Source organism: Aotus nancymaae, unplaced genomic scaffold, assembly GCF_030222135.1.
Source record: "Aotus nancymaae isolate 86718 unplaced genomic scaffold, 86718_ANA_hifiasm-v0.15.2.pri h1tg000058l, whole genome shotgun sequence".
Classification (NCBI taxonomy): Eukaryota; Metazoa; Chordata; class Mammalia; order Primates; family Aotidae; genus Aotus; species Aotus nancymaae.
The window spans coordinates 5,961,172-5,978,697 of record NW_026988472.1 but is presented as its reverse complement, the minus strand read 5'-3'; the positions used below and the strand labels follow the sequence as shown (position 1 = coordinate 5,978,697).

General features: G+C 39.5%; 1 protein-coding gene across 3 annotated transcripts in view; it reads right to left on the bottom strand.

The window, feature by feature from the left end:
• The window catches only part of PHF8 (PHD finger protein 8), a 105,911-nt gene that overhangs the window by 13,315 nt on the left and 75,070 nt on the right, over positions 1-17,526 (bottom strand). For all 3 annotated transcript variants that reach the window (XM_012471733.2, XM_012471735.2, XM_012471734.2), the window contains one exon: positions 10,987-11,082. In XM_012471733.2, coding sequence (XP_012327156.1) covers positions 10,987-11,082 — 96 coding nt within the window. The remainder of the gene's footprint in view (positions 1-10,986; positions 11,083-17,526) is intronic.

Here is a 17,526-nt window from a genome sequence, read left to right as displayed (position 1 = left end):
CCTCCAAGAATTCATTCCCCTATAAAAAAACAAGGGAAAAACTAGCAAAAACTGTCAAGATGAATTTTTTCAGAACTCTGGAAAGTAACAAAAGGTTTGCAGCAACCTGGAAAACATTTATTCAAGAAAAACAGCTGAATCTCAGTAAGAACAATGAGCTTTGTGCATTTTAACTTGCCTTAGACATATCTACCTTGCCCTAGCTTAGTGAACGCCTTGAAAAACAGCAGCCCATGTTCCCAGTAATATAGCGAGCAGAACGGAGCTAGAGCTTTCTTTCAAAGCCTAGTACTAAAACCCTCTCCCTCCCTGGGGGATATTTTTTAAAAATGGTTAAAGGCATGTGCTTAATGTCATACCTGTTTAAGGTGATAGATAACAGTTGTGGTAAACAATAGATTAACCTAAACAATTTTTTTAAAAAAGCTAAGGAATGAGATGCCCATAGAGAAAGTGAAAAGCTCCCACACATTTCTGCAAATCAAAAGACCACATGCATGGGTTGGGGCTCTAAGACTGGAGAAGGCCCTAAGCATGCATCTCTGTCTAACTTTGAGATGTTGCACAAGGAGGATGTGAAGGCTACGGCAGAGTTGTAAACTACCTGGCTGAGTGAAGGCATGCTCCAACATGCACATAGAGAGGCCCTCAGCAAGCACTGGGAGACTCACTGGTTCCAGGTATTTCAGGAAATCTGTGTCCAATCATGAGACATCTACTAAGCTAAATGAGTAGAGACATCAGTGGGCACACACAGAAGTTTACAGACTTTACAGAATTAGTTCAGAAAAGCCACTAAACAAAACCCAACTACAACAAAAAGAGTGTTCCCTGAGAAGCAGAGTGGAGAAAATCTGATTTTCAGAGTTGCCACAGCATTTAAAATGTAGTTTTCAACAAAAAACTATAAGACATACAAAGAAATAAAGTAGAGCCATTCACAAGAAAAAAAGCCATCAGTGTAAACTGTCCCTGACTTCCTAGACAAAGTTGGAGTTATCAGACAAGGACTTTAAATCAGCTATTTTAAATGTTTTCAAAGGCAAAAGGAGACCATGTCTAAACAACTACAGGAAAGTATGAGAATGATGTCTCACCAGAGAATACCACAGAGACAGAAATTATAAAAAGAAACCAAATAGATATTTTGGAGTTGAAAAGTAAAATAACTGAAATGCAAACTTCAATAGAGGGTTTTAATAGCAGATTTGAGCAGGTAGAAGGAAAAATTACTGACTCTGAAGGTAAGTCAATTAAGATTATCCAGTCTGATGAGCATACAAAAAAAGAGAATGAAGAAAAGTGAACAGAGCCAAAGGGGATCTGAAGGACACCTATTTGAAGAAATAGCAACTAAAAACTTTCCAAATTTGATGAAAAACAATCTATACATTCAAGAGCTGAACAAACTCCAAGCTGGACAAACATAAAAGGCTACACATCATAACCAAAACCAAAGACAACAATAGAATTTTGAAAGCAGCAAGACAGAAGTGACTCACAACCTAAATTGAATTCTCCATAAGACTGATACTTTATTATCAGAAACCATGAAGGTTGGAAGACATATTCTAAGTGCTAAAAGAAAAACACTATCAATCAAGAATTCTAGATCCAGGCTGGGCACAGCAGCTCACACCTGTAATCCCAGCACTTTGGGAGGCTGAGGTGGGTGGCTCACAAGGTTAAAACTTCAAGACCAGCCTGGCCAAGATGGCGAAACCCCATTTCTACTAAAAATACAAAAAGTAGCCGGGTGCGGTGGCAGGTGCCTGTAATCCCAGCTACTCAGGAGGCTAAGGCAGAGAATCGCTTGCACCCGGTTGAGGGGGTAGAGGCTGCAGTGAGCCAAGACTGCACCACTGCACACTCCAGCCTGGGCGACAGAGTGAGACTCTGTCTCCAAAAAAAAAAAAAAAAAAAAAGGAGAATTCTAGATCTAGTAAAACTATCCTTCAAATATGAAGAAATCAAGATATTCCTAGATAAACAAAAACAAATAGTTTGACACTAGTAGACCTGTCCTATAAGAAATGCTAAAAGGAAACCTTCAGGTTGAAATGAAAGGACACTATACAATTGAATCTACATGAAGAAATAAAGAGCACTGGTAAAGGAAACTAGATAGGTATATATTTAAAAGACAGTATCTGGCCGGGTGAGGGTGGCTCATGCCGGTAATCCCAGAACTTCGGGAGGCCGAGGCGGGTGGATCACAAGGGCAGGAGATCGAGACCATCCTGGCCAACATGGTGAAGCTCCATCTTTACTAAAAATACAAAAATTAGCTGGGCGTGGTGGCACATGCCTGTAGTCCTGGCTACTCAGGAGGCTGAGGCAGAACTGCTTGAACCCAGGAGGCGGAAGTGACAGTGAGCCAAGTTCTCACCACTGAACTCCAGCCTAGCGACAGAGCGAGGTTCCATCTCAGAAAATAAAAGACAGTATCAGCATATTTTTGTTTGTAACTTTTTCTATCTGGATTAATAGACAATTACATAAAGCAATTACCACAACCCTATGTTCATGAACACAATGTATAAAGATGTAATTTGTCACAGTAAGAGCATAAAGGAGAAGAGTAACGGAGCTATATAGCAGCAAAGTTTCTGTGTAGTATTGAAATTGATAATAATGTAAATTAGAATGGTATAAATTAAGTTGTTAGACTACTAAGAAAATAACTTGGCTAGGCATGGTGACTCATGCCTGTAATCCCAGCACTTTTGGAGGCCGAGGCAGCCAGATCACCTGAGGTCAGGAGTTTGAGACCAGCTCGGCCAACATGGGGAAACCCCTACTCTTACTAAAAATACAAAAATTAGCCAGGCATAGTAGCACGTGCCTGTAGTCCTGGCTACTTGGGAGGCTGAGGTGGGAGGATCACTTGAATCCAGGAGGTGGAGGTTGCAGTGAGCCGAGATTGCACCACTGCACTCCAGCCTGGGCAACAGGGTAAGACTCCATCTGAAAAAAAAAAAAAACCTCATATATATATACACAGATGAAAAAGGGAATTAAAATGGGATCCTAGGGCTGGGCACAGTGGCTCATGCCTATAATCCCAGTACTTTAGGAGGCAAAGGCAGGTGAATCACCTGAGTACAGAAGTTTGAGACCAGCCTGGCCAAAGTGGTGAAACCCTGTCTCTCCTAAAAATACAAAAATTAGCTAGGGGTGGTGGTGGGTAACCTGTAATCCCAGCTACTCAGGAGGCTGAGGCAGGAGGAGAATTGCTTGAACCCGGGAGGCAGAGAGGTTGCAGTGAGCTAAGATTGTGTCACTGCATTCCAGCCTGGGTGACAGAGTGACACTTTGTCTCAAAAAAAAAAAAAAAAGTGGGGGAAATCCTAGAAAATAGCTATTAAACACAAAATAAGGCAGTAATTAATGGAGGAATTGAGGAACAAAAAAGAAGTAAGATATAGAGAAAACAAATAGCAAAATGGATGTTGTGAATCCAACTTTGGCAGCTATTAGATTAATAGACTGAACTCTCCAACTGCAAGGCAGATACTGGCAGAATGGAATAAAAATAACTCTACTATATGGTATCTGTACAAGACACACAGTTTAGATTTGAAGACACAGAGAGGTTGAAAATAAATGGATGAAAAAAGAGGTAATAATAAAAATGGTACTCAAAAACAATGGCTATACTAACATCAGACAAAAGAGACTTTGAGACAAAAATCATTACTAAAGACAAAGAAGAGCATTTTATAATGATAAAAAGGTCAATCCATCAAGAGGCTAAATAATTACAAACATATATATACCTAACAACAGAGGCTCAAAATAGATGAGGTGAAAACTGACCAAATTGATGGGAGGAAACAGATAAATTCAATAATAGCTGGAGACTTCAATACCACATTTTCAATAATGAATAGAACAATCAGAAAATCAGCAAAAAAACTAGAGATGTGCGATTTTGCTTAAAGTGCCTTGAAAAAATAGAATAAAGCAAATGCAGCAAAATGTTCATTATTAAATCTAGGTGACAGATATATATAGGTGTTCATAATAACCTCTTGTATTTTCTGTCTGAAAATTTTCATAACATTTTTAAAAGGAAAAATATTTCCTGACTATTCTTGTGCTTGTGATTATTGTAGCATTATAGTATATTTAAATATGTAATAGGCTAATTTCATTTACTTTCTCTATCCCAATATTCTTTAAGCTAATCATATCTGTTTATTTTTAAATTACTTTTAGAATGAATTCCCCATAAAATTCCATTAGGATTTTGATTTACGATAGTGTCAAATGTATACATTAATTTGGAAGGAAATGACTCTTTACAACACTCAGTCCTTCCAGGCACATGGCAAATCTCTATTTCTTCATGTTGGTTCCACACATATCTTCTTACAATTATTCTTGCATATTTTATATATTTGTTGCTATTGTCATTAGCATTTCTTTTTCTCAGTACATTATGGTTATTACTAATATGGTACTTCTTGATTTTTGGTTATCTGGTATATATCAAATGATTACCCAATTTATTGAATTCTCTTATCAGTATGAACAGTTTTTAGTTGATTCTCTTTCATTTTCTAATATTATATAATTATATCATAACTTTATTTTTATTTATTTCTATTTTTTTGTAGAGATGGGGGTCTTACTATGTGGCCCAGGTTGGTCTTGAACTCCTAGGCTCAAGCAGTCCTCCCACCTCAGCCTCCCAAAGTGACAGGGATTACAGGCATTATAACCACCATGCTCAACCCCATATCTGTATTTTCTATATTGATTATAAAATCATACCTTATCTTTCACTCATCAAATATTTATTAAACATCTCCTACAGGCCAGGCACGAGGCAAGGTGCTACAGATATAATGATGGTCAAAAGTAAACAGGATTCTCACCCTGATGGCTCACATCATGATTTGGTCTCTTCATTTCTAAAAGTTACAGTTCTTATTTCTGCTTCACTTCTAATTACACTGGCATGAACATCTAGAACAATACTAAATAATAGCAGTGTTAGTGGGCACATTAGTCTTATTCCTGATCTTAATGGGAATACCCTTAGTAGAATGCCTCGATCATTTCTGAGTTAAGAATTCACTTTGAAAATGTGATAAAAATTACTAGCTGAAGGAATATACATACATACATGCATGCATGGATTTACATGAAGTTTTAATAGAATTTTAGGAGATTCAAAGGTCCATGAACACCAACTAATGCAGCCCTGCTCTACAGTTTCATACTATTGGGTTAAGCTAAATGTTCTTCTTCATCTTAAGAACTGTCTTTGTAGTTAACTAAAAGTCACTTTTTAAAAAGTTTGCAGTTTTTTGGCCGGGTGTGGTGGCTTACGCCTTGTAATACCAGCACTTTGGGAGGCTGAGGCAGGTGAATCACTTGAGGTCAGGAGTTCGAGACCAGCCTAGCCAACATGCTGAAACCCCCTCTCTACTAAAAATACAAAAATTAGCCAGGCATGGTGGCAGGTGCTTTTAATCCCAGCTACTCGGGAGGCTGAGGCAGGAGAATCACTTGAACCCGGGAGGTGGAGGTTGCAGTGAGCCAATACTGCACCATTGCACTCCAGCCTGGCCAACAAGAGCGAAACTCCAACTCAAAAAGAAACACAGAAAAAACCAAGGGTGTTAATTATCTACTCTCTGAATAAGCAAACAAATGATCAACATTTGATATGAAATATTCATATTTTTCATGCAGAATGAGGAAGAGGTACCATAAGCAATTTTATGTGTAAAATGTGTGTGTGTGTTTGTATGAAACAAAGGATGACTAGTCCCTTATTATATAAAATGGCAACTGAAAAAGTTTAAGAATCACATGGATAAGTGGGCAAAGGATGTAAACAAAATTTATAATGGAAGAAATTTTAATGTTAATAAAACATAGAGGAAATGCTTAATCAAAAAAATGTAAATTAAATCAATGAGATACTGTTGTTTGCTTGTGAATTACCAAAGATCAAAAACTCATGGTAGAGGCCGGGTGTGGTGGCCCACGCCAGCACTTTGGGAGGCTGAGGCTCATCACCTGAGGTCAGGAGTTCGAGACCAGCCTGACTAACATGGCGAAACCTCGTCTCTACCAAAAATACAAAAAATTAGCTGGGTGGTGGCAGGCGCCTGTAATCTTAGCTACTTAGGAGGCTGAGGCAGGAGAATTGCTTGAACCTGGAAGGCGGAGGTTGCTGTGAGCCAAGATCACGCCATTGCACTCCAGCCTGGGCAACAGAGCAAGACTCTGTCTCAAAAATAATAATCATAAAAAAAAGTCCCTCATGGTACAGACTATTCATTCTCAAACAAGTATCATTCTCTCTTTCCTGCTTACTAACGAAAACACTGATTTTGTGGGATAGCAATATGCTTAGATAAAAAAACGTATCTCCTGGCCTCTCTGGCTGACACAATTTCAGCCAAAGAGATGTGTAAAAAAAGTGGAACTTAAAACTCCTTGAGAAGGGGGAGTGCTCAATAGGCCTGTTTCTTTTTCCTTTCGCTTTTCTCTTTCTTGACTGCAGCCCAGAGTCCAATGCTGGAGGTGAAGTAGCCAGCTTGTGACCCTGAGAGAATAAGCACTCACTAATGATATTTGAGACATTACTCATAAGCAAATACTACTCCTAATTGGTATGTTCAATGCTTGCATACATTTCATAAACAAGTACTCACACACGGCTGACAGAAGTGTAAATTGGTACAACTTTTCTGGAAACCACTTTTGCAATTAATTATCAAGAACCTTTAAAACATTATTAACAAACTGTGTTGGCAAGGGTATAGGAAAACTGGCACTCTTGTCCATTGCTTGTGGGAGTACAAATAATCCAATCTCTAAGATGTATTCCTTTTGTTTTTAAGACTCAGTCTCGCTCTTGTCCACCTGGAGTGCAATGGCGCCATCTCAGCTCACTGCAACCTCCGCCTCCCGCGTTCAACCAATTCTCCTGCCTCAGCTTCCAGAGTAGCTGGGATTACAGGTGCCTGCCACCACACCTGGCTAATTTATTTTTTTTTTTTAGAGACGGGGTTTCACTATGTTGGCCAGGCTGGTTTTGAACTCCGGACCTCAGGTGATCCGCCTGCCTCAGCTTCCCAAACTGCTGGGATTACAGGCATAAGCCATCGTGCCCGGCCTCTTTTGTTGTTTTTTTTTCTAGATGGAGTCTGGCTCTGTCTCCAAGGCTGGAGTGCAGTGGTATGATCTCAGCTCACTGTAACCTCCGCCTGCTGGGATCAAGCGATTCTCCTGCCTCAGCCTCCTGAATAGCTAGGATTACAGGTGTACGCCAGCATGCCAGGGTAATTTTTTTATTTTTAGTAGAGATGGGGTTTCACCATGTTGGTCAGGCTGGTCTCGAACTCTTGACCTCGTAATCCGCTGGCCTCAGCCTCCCAAAGTGTTGGGATTACAGGTATGAGCCACTGCACCCAGCCTCTAAGATGTATTCTTAAGAGAAAAGCAAAGCACATAAGAGTGCATAAAATATGTTTCCAATTGAGTTTAAAAAAAAAAGGGAGGGAGAGAAAACTTATAAACATATTCATGTATTTGCTTATATATGCATAAACTGTCTGAGAGGATAAATTAAAAAATTGATAACACTAGTTGACTCCAGGTGGGGAACTGGAAGGCTATGAAACAGGGGTGGGAAGGAAACTTTTCATTGTATAACCTCACGTACTTTGGCCCATCTAAGGTTTCATGGCGAACCATCCTAAGTAAATAATTGGAGATATAGACATTTACATATAAAGATGTTCACTCCAAATTTACTTATTGTAAAAACTTGACAATAGCCTAAATGTTAGAAACTATATATTAGGTGTATGGAACTGAAATCTTGTAGCCATTAAAAATATCATTTATAAACAATGGCATAGGAGCATGCTTATCAGTTAATGTAGAGTATTAACAATGTAGAGTATTTAATAACCTTGATAGCATAAACAAACAGAAGGTTACAAATGGGAAGAGTAGGGTCACTAATATCCGTATCTTACAAAGTAGGTAATCAAGGGAGATCGACGGCCTGTAATCCTAGCACTTTGGGAGGCCGAAGCGGCTCAATCACTTAAGGTCAGGAGGTTCGAGACCAGCCTGGCCAACATGACAAAACCCTGTCTCTACTAAAAATACAAAAAAAAATAGCTAGGTGCGGTAATGTGTACCTATGGTCCCAGCTACTCAGGAAGCTGAGGCATGAGAATCACTTGAATCCAGGAAGTGGAGGTTGCAGTGAGCCAAGATAGTGTCCAGCCTGGGATACAGAGTGAGATTCTGTCTTAAAAAAAAAAAAAAAACAGAGAGAGGCCAGGCGCAGTGGCTCATGCCTATAATCCCAGCACTTTGGGAGGCTGAGGTGGGCAGATCATGAGGTCAAAAGATCGAGACTATCCTGGCCAACATGGTGAAACCCCGTCTCTATTAAAAATATAAAAATTAGCGGGGCGTAGTGGCACGCGCCTGTAGTCCCAGCTATTCAGGAGGCTGAGGCAGGAGAAATGCTTGAATTTGGGAGGCAGAGGTTGCAGTGAGCCACTGTACTCCAGCCTGGTGCCTGGCGATGGAACAAGACCCTGTCTCAAAACAACAACAACAGCAAAAAAAAAAAAAAAAAACAGAGAGAGAATGACAGAAGCTGATTAAAGGAGAAACAGACTTGATAAATCAAGAAAGGGTGGCATACCTCTCTTGAGTTTTGGAGATATCTACCAGGAAATGAAAACTATGAGGCTGTCTCTTAGGAATGGGATTGAAGGTGAGGAAAGTAGGAGCAGAAGAACATTGCTTTTCCTCCTAAATGTATCTATACTTTTTGATATGTGACACACACCACTTTGATTAAAAGGCCAAAAATATTTTTAAAGCAGGGTGCATAATTGTATACACAGTGTGATTTAAAGCATAAACATTTAAAAATGTATAGGAATAAGACTATAAGGAAACATGTCAAAATGTTAATAGTGGTTGCTTCTGGGTAGCAGACTCATGGATGGTTCCTTCTTTACAATTCCTTTTCAGTATTTTCTAAAATTTCTATTGTGCTAACCAGAAAAATTTACTTTGACAGAAGAAAATAAAGCTGGACATGATAGGAGAAAATAAAATTTAAAAATAGGTCTTTTTTTTTTTGAGATGGAGTCTCACTCTGTTGGCCAGGCTGGAGTGCAGTGGCACGATCTCGGCTCACTACAACCTCCGCCTCCCCAGATTCAAGCAATTCTAGTGCCTCAACCTTTCAAGTAACTGAGACTAAAGGCACATGCCACCACACCCAGCTAATTTTTATATTTTTAGTAGAGACGGGGTTTTTACCTTGTTGGCCAGTCTGGTCTCAAACTCCTGACCTCAAGTTATCCACCCGCCTCAGCCTCCCAAAGTGTTGGGATTAAAGGCATGAGCCACTGCACCCAGCCAAATTTTTTTCCCCCCAGTTGAAGTTTTGCTTTTGTTGCCCAGGCTGGAGTGCAATGGCGTGATCCTGGCTCACTGTAACCTCTGCCTCCCAGGTACAAGCAATTTTCCTGCCTCAGCCTCCCGAGTAGCTGGGATTATAGGCACCCGCCACCATGCCCAACTAATTTTATATTTTTAGTAGAGATAAGGTTTCACCATGTTGGTCAGGCTGGTCTTGAACTCCTGACCTCAGGTGATCTGCCCACCTCGACCTCCCAAAGTGCTGGGATTGTAGGTGTGAGCTACCGCACCCAGCCCCCAATTTTTTTTTAAAAAGGAAACATTTACTCGTTAACCCACTAAGAGAACTCTTCTGAGGAATGCCCTGCTACCCCTACCACAGTCCGTCGACCTCAAGCAAACACCAAAAAGTCTAAATAAGGGAGAGTGAGAAGAACAAGCCCTTTATCTGCTGGGGAACCACAGGTACTGAAATCTTAATGACCTCTATGGCAGACTGTTGCAGTAATGGCCCTCAGCGTGCTCATGTATCCTTGTATGCATGAGCCTTTGTGATATGACTTTGCAGCTCTCCTCTCAAAAGGTGCACTCTATTTCTCCAACCCTGGGATCAAGGGTTAGCCATGTAGCTTGCTTTAGCCAATGGGACAACAGCAAACATGACATAAGCAAAGGCCTGAAAAGTACTTGCACATTGGGGCTTGTCCTCCTCTCTTGCTGCTAGAAACCTTTCTGCCATCTTGTGGAAAAGCTTGGTAGATCAAAGACCATGTAGAGAGAAGCCTTAGCCATGTAAGTAGGTCTGAGACACCCGAAGGAGAACTTTTGAGACCATTCAGCCCCAAGCAAGCTGGCCTAGACTAGAAGAAAAGCTCAGCCAACCTACGGAATCATGAGAAACTATTAACTGTAATTTTAAGCCACTAAGCTTTGGGTAGACTGTTAAGCAGCAAAAACTAACTGACGCACCCTCAGTGTGAATACTGTCCAGCCAAGGAGATGAAGAAAATTCTTTCATTACTCTCTAAACTCCATGTTCAAGTGAATGGTCATTCTTCTTTCCTCAGAGATGGCTCTCAGTATGGGTGATAATCTTGGGCCTTTTTTGTTATTTGTTTTTTTTTTTTTCGTTTTTTTTTTTAGTTTTTCTTGTTTTTAATCTTGGGCCTTATAGAGCTCAACAGTCAGCAGAATTTCCTTCCTTGACAACAAAACTATCAGAGCACTGGGATGATGGTATCAGAATGTTCTCAGAAGCCTCAGACTGCGTGCTAAAATCTGTTCGACGTCTTCCTTTCATCTCAAACCATGTATTATCAAAAGCAACATGCTCCATTACCTCTAATTTTACTGGACTAATTACATAAACTCTGTGTTATTAATCATTTTAGTTCCAGCACCTAATATAGTGCCTGGCACACAGCAGACACTCAACAAATGTTTGCTGAATAAACAACTGATTGACTGAATCAGGTCTTCTGATATTAAATATCCCCCCTACCTCAACTCTATTGTCCCCGACCACCCCTAGAGAGTTTAAGAGACAGAATACTAGATTACCTTTAGGACTCCATGGAGCATCATCCGAATTCTTCTTTTTCTTGGGTCGAGATTTCAAAGCAGGGTCATCATCATCAGACTCCAGTGAAGGATAGACTGCAGGGAGAGAGAAAAACAGGGTAAAATGAGATCTCATCCAAAGGGTGAAGACAGAATGACACCTACTCAGGCAGCTCCTACCCCTCCCCTACGAATGTACCTTTTACTTAATCCATACTCAACTCCAAGAGTCCCTGAATGTACCACATACATTTCATGTCCTTCTACTTTGCATACTTCCAGCAAATGTCCTCCTAGATTCACATATTTCTGATTCATTCACCCAACATCCGTTTAGTGAATAACTTCATGAGTTACTTTACTCACTCTTCAAAATTCGGCTTTAGATTTACTTCCCATAAGAACTCTCCCCTCCCTCTCCTAATCTGATTCAGACACTTCCTTCTCAGTGGTCCATAGTATCCTGGGCATCCCTCTATTGAAGATGTTATATAGTATTTAAGAGCTGATTAGTAAATCTATTGACTCCAATTTACCGTGAGGGCAGGAATATGTATCATTTATTTCAAATTAAGGGAGCCTACTAACACAATGAAGCATAAGTGCTCAGTAACTGTTTACTAAGTAAATGAAGAAATAAACGGTACATACTTAATGTACACAAAGGGAATAAAAAGATCACCTGGCTGAACTGGGAACAAGATTATTAGAACTGCATGGTCTGAATGGGAAAACACACACATCCAAGTATTCCACATAACACAAACACATACAAATAAATAATTTTATCACATTCTCCTCTCAATCCACATGTGAAACACATGTGATTTAATGGGAAGATGGTCTAGAAAGGTCCTGCTGATGAGATAAACACTGCTGTTGCTGCTAAACCTATAAGTAAAGGAAAGTGAGAGAGTGAAAACTTTCTCCTAATGATCCTAATCCCACTCCTCCTTGTGACTAGCTTCTAGTTTCTCTAGAATTCTACTTCATCAGAGGATTCCAGCCTCCTACTTCTTTCAGGAAAAGCCTCATTTTTCTAATGAGTCTATTTTCCAGGCGTTCCTTGTTGAACAAAGAGGTAAAATTCCTGCCTCTTGACTTCTTAAAGAATTTTCTTTTAAGAAAGACGGGCCACTGATTGTCCCTAGAAAGAAATGACCTAGTAAAAAAGTTGACTGAGGGAAGTCCTCTCCCTACTAGCCCCAGTAACTATCAATGATATGTCATTGGGTTGAAAGGTTTTTCTACCCCAAGGAAAATGTGTGGCATGGAACAAAGACCTTGAACCTCAGGGTCAGATAATTACTTAGAAATCCTGGATTGATCCACAAATGGCCAAGTAGAACCTCTAAGTCTTAGTATCTTCACCCATAAAACTGAAATACGACTACCTATTTGCAAAGTTGTGAGGATTACAAAATATGTGCAAGGCAACTACAAAAGGAATTCCATTCTAAGGTCCATGTCTTATTCAAGAGGGGCTAAGATATAGATAATTTAGACACTAATAAAAAAGTTTAAGAACATTTTAATGTTAAAGCAAATGCTAAATTAAATATTTTGACATCATAAAATCAAAAATATTTTAAAACATACAACACAGCAAGGTAACAAACATGGTATGACAGTGGCTAAAGATAAGATATATAGAACAATGGAACAGAATAGAGATCCCAGAAATAAACCCTTGGTTAATAACCATTATATGGCCAAATGACTTTTGACAAGGGTACCAAGACTACAAAATGGGGAAAGGACAGTCGCTTCAGCAAATGGTATTGGGAAAGCTGGATGTTCACATGCAAAAGAATGTTTTGTTTATACAATAAACAAAAATTAACTCAAAATGGATTAAAAAACCTAAATGTAAGACCTAAAACTATGAACTCCTAGAAGACAGGGAAAAGCTTCAGAAGACTGGACTTGGCAATGATTTCATGGGTATGACACCAAAAGCACAGGCAACAAAATAAGAAAGACAAATGGGACAACATCAAATTTAAAATCTTTGTGTACAAAGGAAGCAACTGACAGAGTGAAAAGGCAACCTACAAAATAGGAGAAAATAATTGCAAAGAGTATATAAATGCTCAATGACTTACAATGGGGTTACGTCCCAATAAAACTATTGTAAGTTAAAAACATCCTAAGTTGAAAGGATTTTTTTTTAATTGTGATTTATTTTTTTAAAAAAACTCCCATGACAGGGAGTGGAGCATCACATACTGTGGTCTGTTGTGCGGGGGGTTGGGGGGGAGACTAGGCAAGGGACAGCAGGGAGTGGCGAGGGATAATACAGGGAAGAAATGCCAGATATAGGTGATGGGGGGATGGAGGCAGCAAACCACCTTGCCACATATGTTCCTATGCAACAATCCTGCATGATCTGCACATGTACCCCAGAACCTAAAGTACAATAAAAAAATAATAATAATAATTAAAAATTTAAAAAAAACTCCCATGACAGATTACAAAAGCATATTTTCAACGTAGGGTATTATCAAGTTATAATGGGTAGCCCCACTGTAAGTTGAGGTAGGTACTAAATGAGTATCACTTTCATACCATAAAGTCAAAAAACTTGTAAGTTGAACTATCGTAAGTTTGGGACCATCTGTATAGATAAGGGGTTAATATCCAGAATATATAAAAACCCACAACACACACACACAAAAAAAAAGTGGGCAGAGAACTTGAAGAGACATTTTTCTAAAGAAGATGTACAATTGGCCAATGAGTATATGAAGAGATGTTCAACATTACTACTAATCATTAGGGAAATGCAAATCAAAATCACAATGAGATACCACTTCACACCTGTCAGTGTGGCCACTATCAAAAGAATAGAAAGCTGGGCATGGTGGCTCACACTTGTAATCCTAGTAAATTTAGTAGGAGGCTGAGGTGGGAGGATCACCTGAGCCCAGAAATTCAAGACCATCCCGAGACTCCACCGCTATACAATTTTTAAACGTTAACCAAGCTATGGTGTTGCATGGCTGTTGTCCCAGCTATTCAAGGATGAAGCAGGACTATCGCTTAAGCCCAGGAAGTCAAGGCTACAGTGAGCTATGATCATGCTACCGAATCCAGCCTAGGCAACAGAGTGAGATCTTGTCTCAAAAAAAAAAAAGAACAGAAAATATAACAAGTGTTGGTGAGTGAAGATATGAAGAAGTTGGAAACATGTACAGTGTTGGTGGTTATATAAAATAGTGCAGCCATTATGAAAAAAGGTATAAAGGTCTCTCAAAAAATTAAAACTAGGGTCAGCCACGATGGCTCATGCCTGTAATCCCAGCACTCTGGGAGGCTGAGGTGGGTAGATTATTTAAGGTGAGGAGTTTAAGACCAGCCTGGCCAACATGAAAAAAACCCCATCTCTATTAAAAATATAAAAATTAGCCGGGTGTGGTGGTGGCACGCCTGTAATCCCAGCTACTTGGGAGGCTGAGGCAGGAGAACTGCTTGAGCCTGGGAGTTGGAGGTTGCGGTGAGCCCAGATTGCATCACTGCACTCCAGCTTGAGCAACGGCTCCATCTAAAAAAAAAAAAAAAATTAAAAATACAATTACCATATGATCCAGAGATCCCACTTCTAGGTATTATCCAAAAGAATTCAAAGCAAGATCTCAAAGAGATATTTCCACACCTCCATTCACTGCAACATTATTCATGACAGCCAAGATGTCCACCAACCCAAATGTCCACCAACAGAATGGATAAAGACAATACAGTGTGTCCAAAGCAAATGGCAACAAAAGCCAAAACTGACAAATGGGATCTAATTAAACTAAAGAGCTTCTGCACAGCAAAAGCACTATCATCAGAGTGAACAGGCAACCTACAGAATGGGAGAAAATTTTTGCAATCTATCCATCTGACAAGGGCTAATATCCAGAATCTACAAGGAACTTAACAAATTTACAAGAAATAAACAACCCCATCAAAAAGTGGGCAAAGGATATGAACAGACACTTCTTAAAAGAAGACATATTTCATATGTTCAACAAACATATGAAAAAAAGCTCATCATAACTGGTCATTAGAGAAATGCAAATCAAAACCACAATGAGATACCACCTCACGCCAGTTAGAATGGCGATCATTAAACAGTCAGGAAACAACAGATGCTGGAGAGGATGTGGAGAAATAGGAACGCTTTTACATTGTTGGTGAAGTGTAAATTAATTCATCCATTGTGGAAGACAATATGGTGACTCCTCAAAGATCTAGAACCAGAAATACCATTTGATCCAGCAATCCCATCACAGGGTATATACCCAAAGAATTATAAATCGTTCTATTATAAAGACACATGCACACGTATATTTATTGCAGCACTGTTCACAATAGCAAAGACTTGGAACCAATCCAAATGCCCATCAATGATAGACTGGATAAAGAAAATGTGGCACATATACACCATGGAATACTATGCAGCCATAAAAAGGATGAGTTCATGTCCTTTGCAGGGACATGGATGAAGCTGGAAACCATCATTCTCAGCAAACTAACACAAGAACAGAAAACCAAAGACCACATGTTCTCACTCGTAAGTGAGAGCTGAACAATGAGAACACATGGACACAGGGAGGGGAACATCACACATTGGTGCCTGTTGTGGGTGGGAGAATAGGGGAGGGATAGCATTAGGAGAAATACCTAATGTAGATGACAGGTTGATGGGTGCAGCAAACCACCATGGCACATGTATACCTATGTAACAAACCTGCACGTTCTGCACAGGTATCCCAGAACTTAAAGTATAAGTTTAAGTTATAAACTTAAACTTTTCCTTTTCCTATAAGAAAAGGAAAAAAAAAAGAAAATATGGTGTGTGTAGCCTTAAAAAAGGAAATCCTATCACTATCACATACTACAACATGGACGAACACAGAGGGTATTATGCTAAGAACAAAAGGCCAGAATACTATACAATTCCACTCTTATAAAGTATCTAAAGGAGTCAAAATTATAGAAATAGAAAGCAGAGGCCAGGTGCAGTGGCTCACGCCTGTAATCTCTGCACTTCGGGAGGCTGAGGCGGGTGGATCACCTGAGGTCAGAAGTTTGAGACCAGCCTTGCCAACATGATGAAATTCTATCTCTACTAAAAATACAAAAAATTAGCTGGGTGTGGTGGCATGTGCCTGTAATCCCAGTTACTCAGGAGGCTGAGGCAGGAGAATCACTCAAACTCAGGAGGTGGAGGCTGCAGTGAGCTGAGATTGCACCACTGCACTCCAGCCTAGGCAACAGAAGAAAACTCTGCCTCAAAAAAAAAAAAAAAAAAAAAAAGTAGAAAATGATGACCAATGGCTAGGAAGAATTAGTGTTTAGAGGTATACAGTTTATGTGTTCCAAGATGAAAAAGTTAGAGAGATCTGTTGCACAGCGTGAAGGTACTTAACAGTACTGAACTGTACACTTTAAAATGATTAAGACAGTAAATTTATCAAGTCTAACAGAGCTTAAAGGTAAATAAGGGAAAAAAGATAAATTTAATAGTATGTGTTTTTTACAGTAAAATGTGCGCACGTACACACACACACACACACACACACGAAGAGGGTGTGGAGAGGGAGGAGTGACACCACTGATAATGGAGTAATAGGGAGTTCCAAGATCTGTCCATCCACTGAAACAATCGTCAACCTAGCAAAACATGTCAGAACAACTTTTATGGAACTCTGGAATCCAATAAAAATCTTATAGCAAGAAAGGGGGTGATTAACAAAGAAAAAGGCTGCTAAAATCAAGTATTTAAGAAACTCCAGATCCGGGTGGTTCACTTGAGGTCAGAGTTTGAAACCAACTTCGCCAACATGGTGAAACCCTGTCTCTACTAAAAATACAAAAATTAGCCGGGCATGGTAAAACATGCCTGTAATCCTAGCTACTAGGGAGGCCGAGGCATGAGGATTGCTTGAACTCAGGAGGTGGAGGCTGCAGCGAGCCAAGATCGTGCCACTGTACTCCTGCCTGCCAAACAAAGCTGTCAGAAAATCTCTATTAGAAAATCTCAGCTTACTAATGAGGCAAAGGAATGGAGACTCAGTAACTGCCGACAACAAGGAATATAATCTTTGTAAAAAGTAGCCAGGGAAAGTCACTAAATAGATGATTATAGTTCATAATAAACAACAAAAGCAAACTAAGGAAGGAAAATTTGATTTCCAGAGTAAACCACATTATAATATTCAAAATGTCCTGTTTCCAACAAAAAATCATGAGGCAGCAAAGAAAAGGAAAGTATGGCCCATTTACAGAAAAAAAAAAAGAGAAACTGATAAAAACTGTCCCTAAGGAAGCTCTGACTTTGTGTTTACCATACAAAGACTTTAAAATCAACTATGCTCAAAGAGCAAAAGGAAACCACTGACAAAGAACAAAAGGAAACCAGAAGAATGATGTCTCAACATAATAGAATAAAAAGCAGCAACAGAAAGATAGAGTATCTCTAACACATAAAAATTAAACGTACTTTTAAATAAACCATCAGTCAAAGAGGAGACCCCACAGGAAACAGAAAAT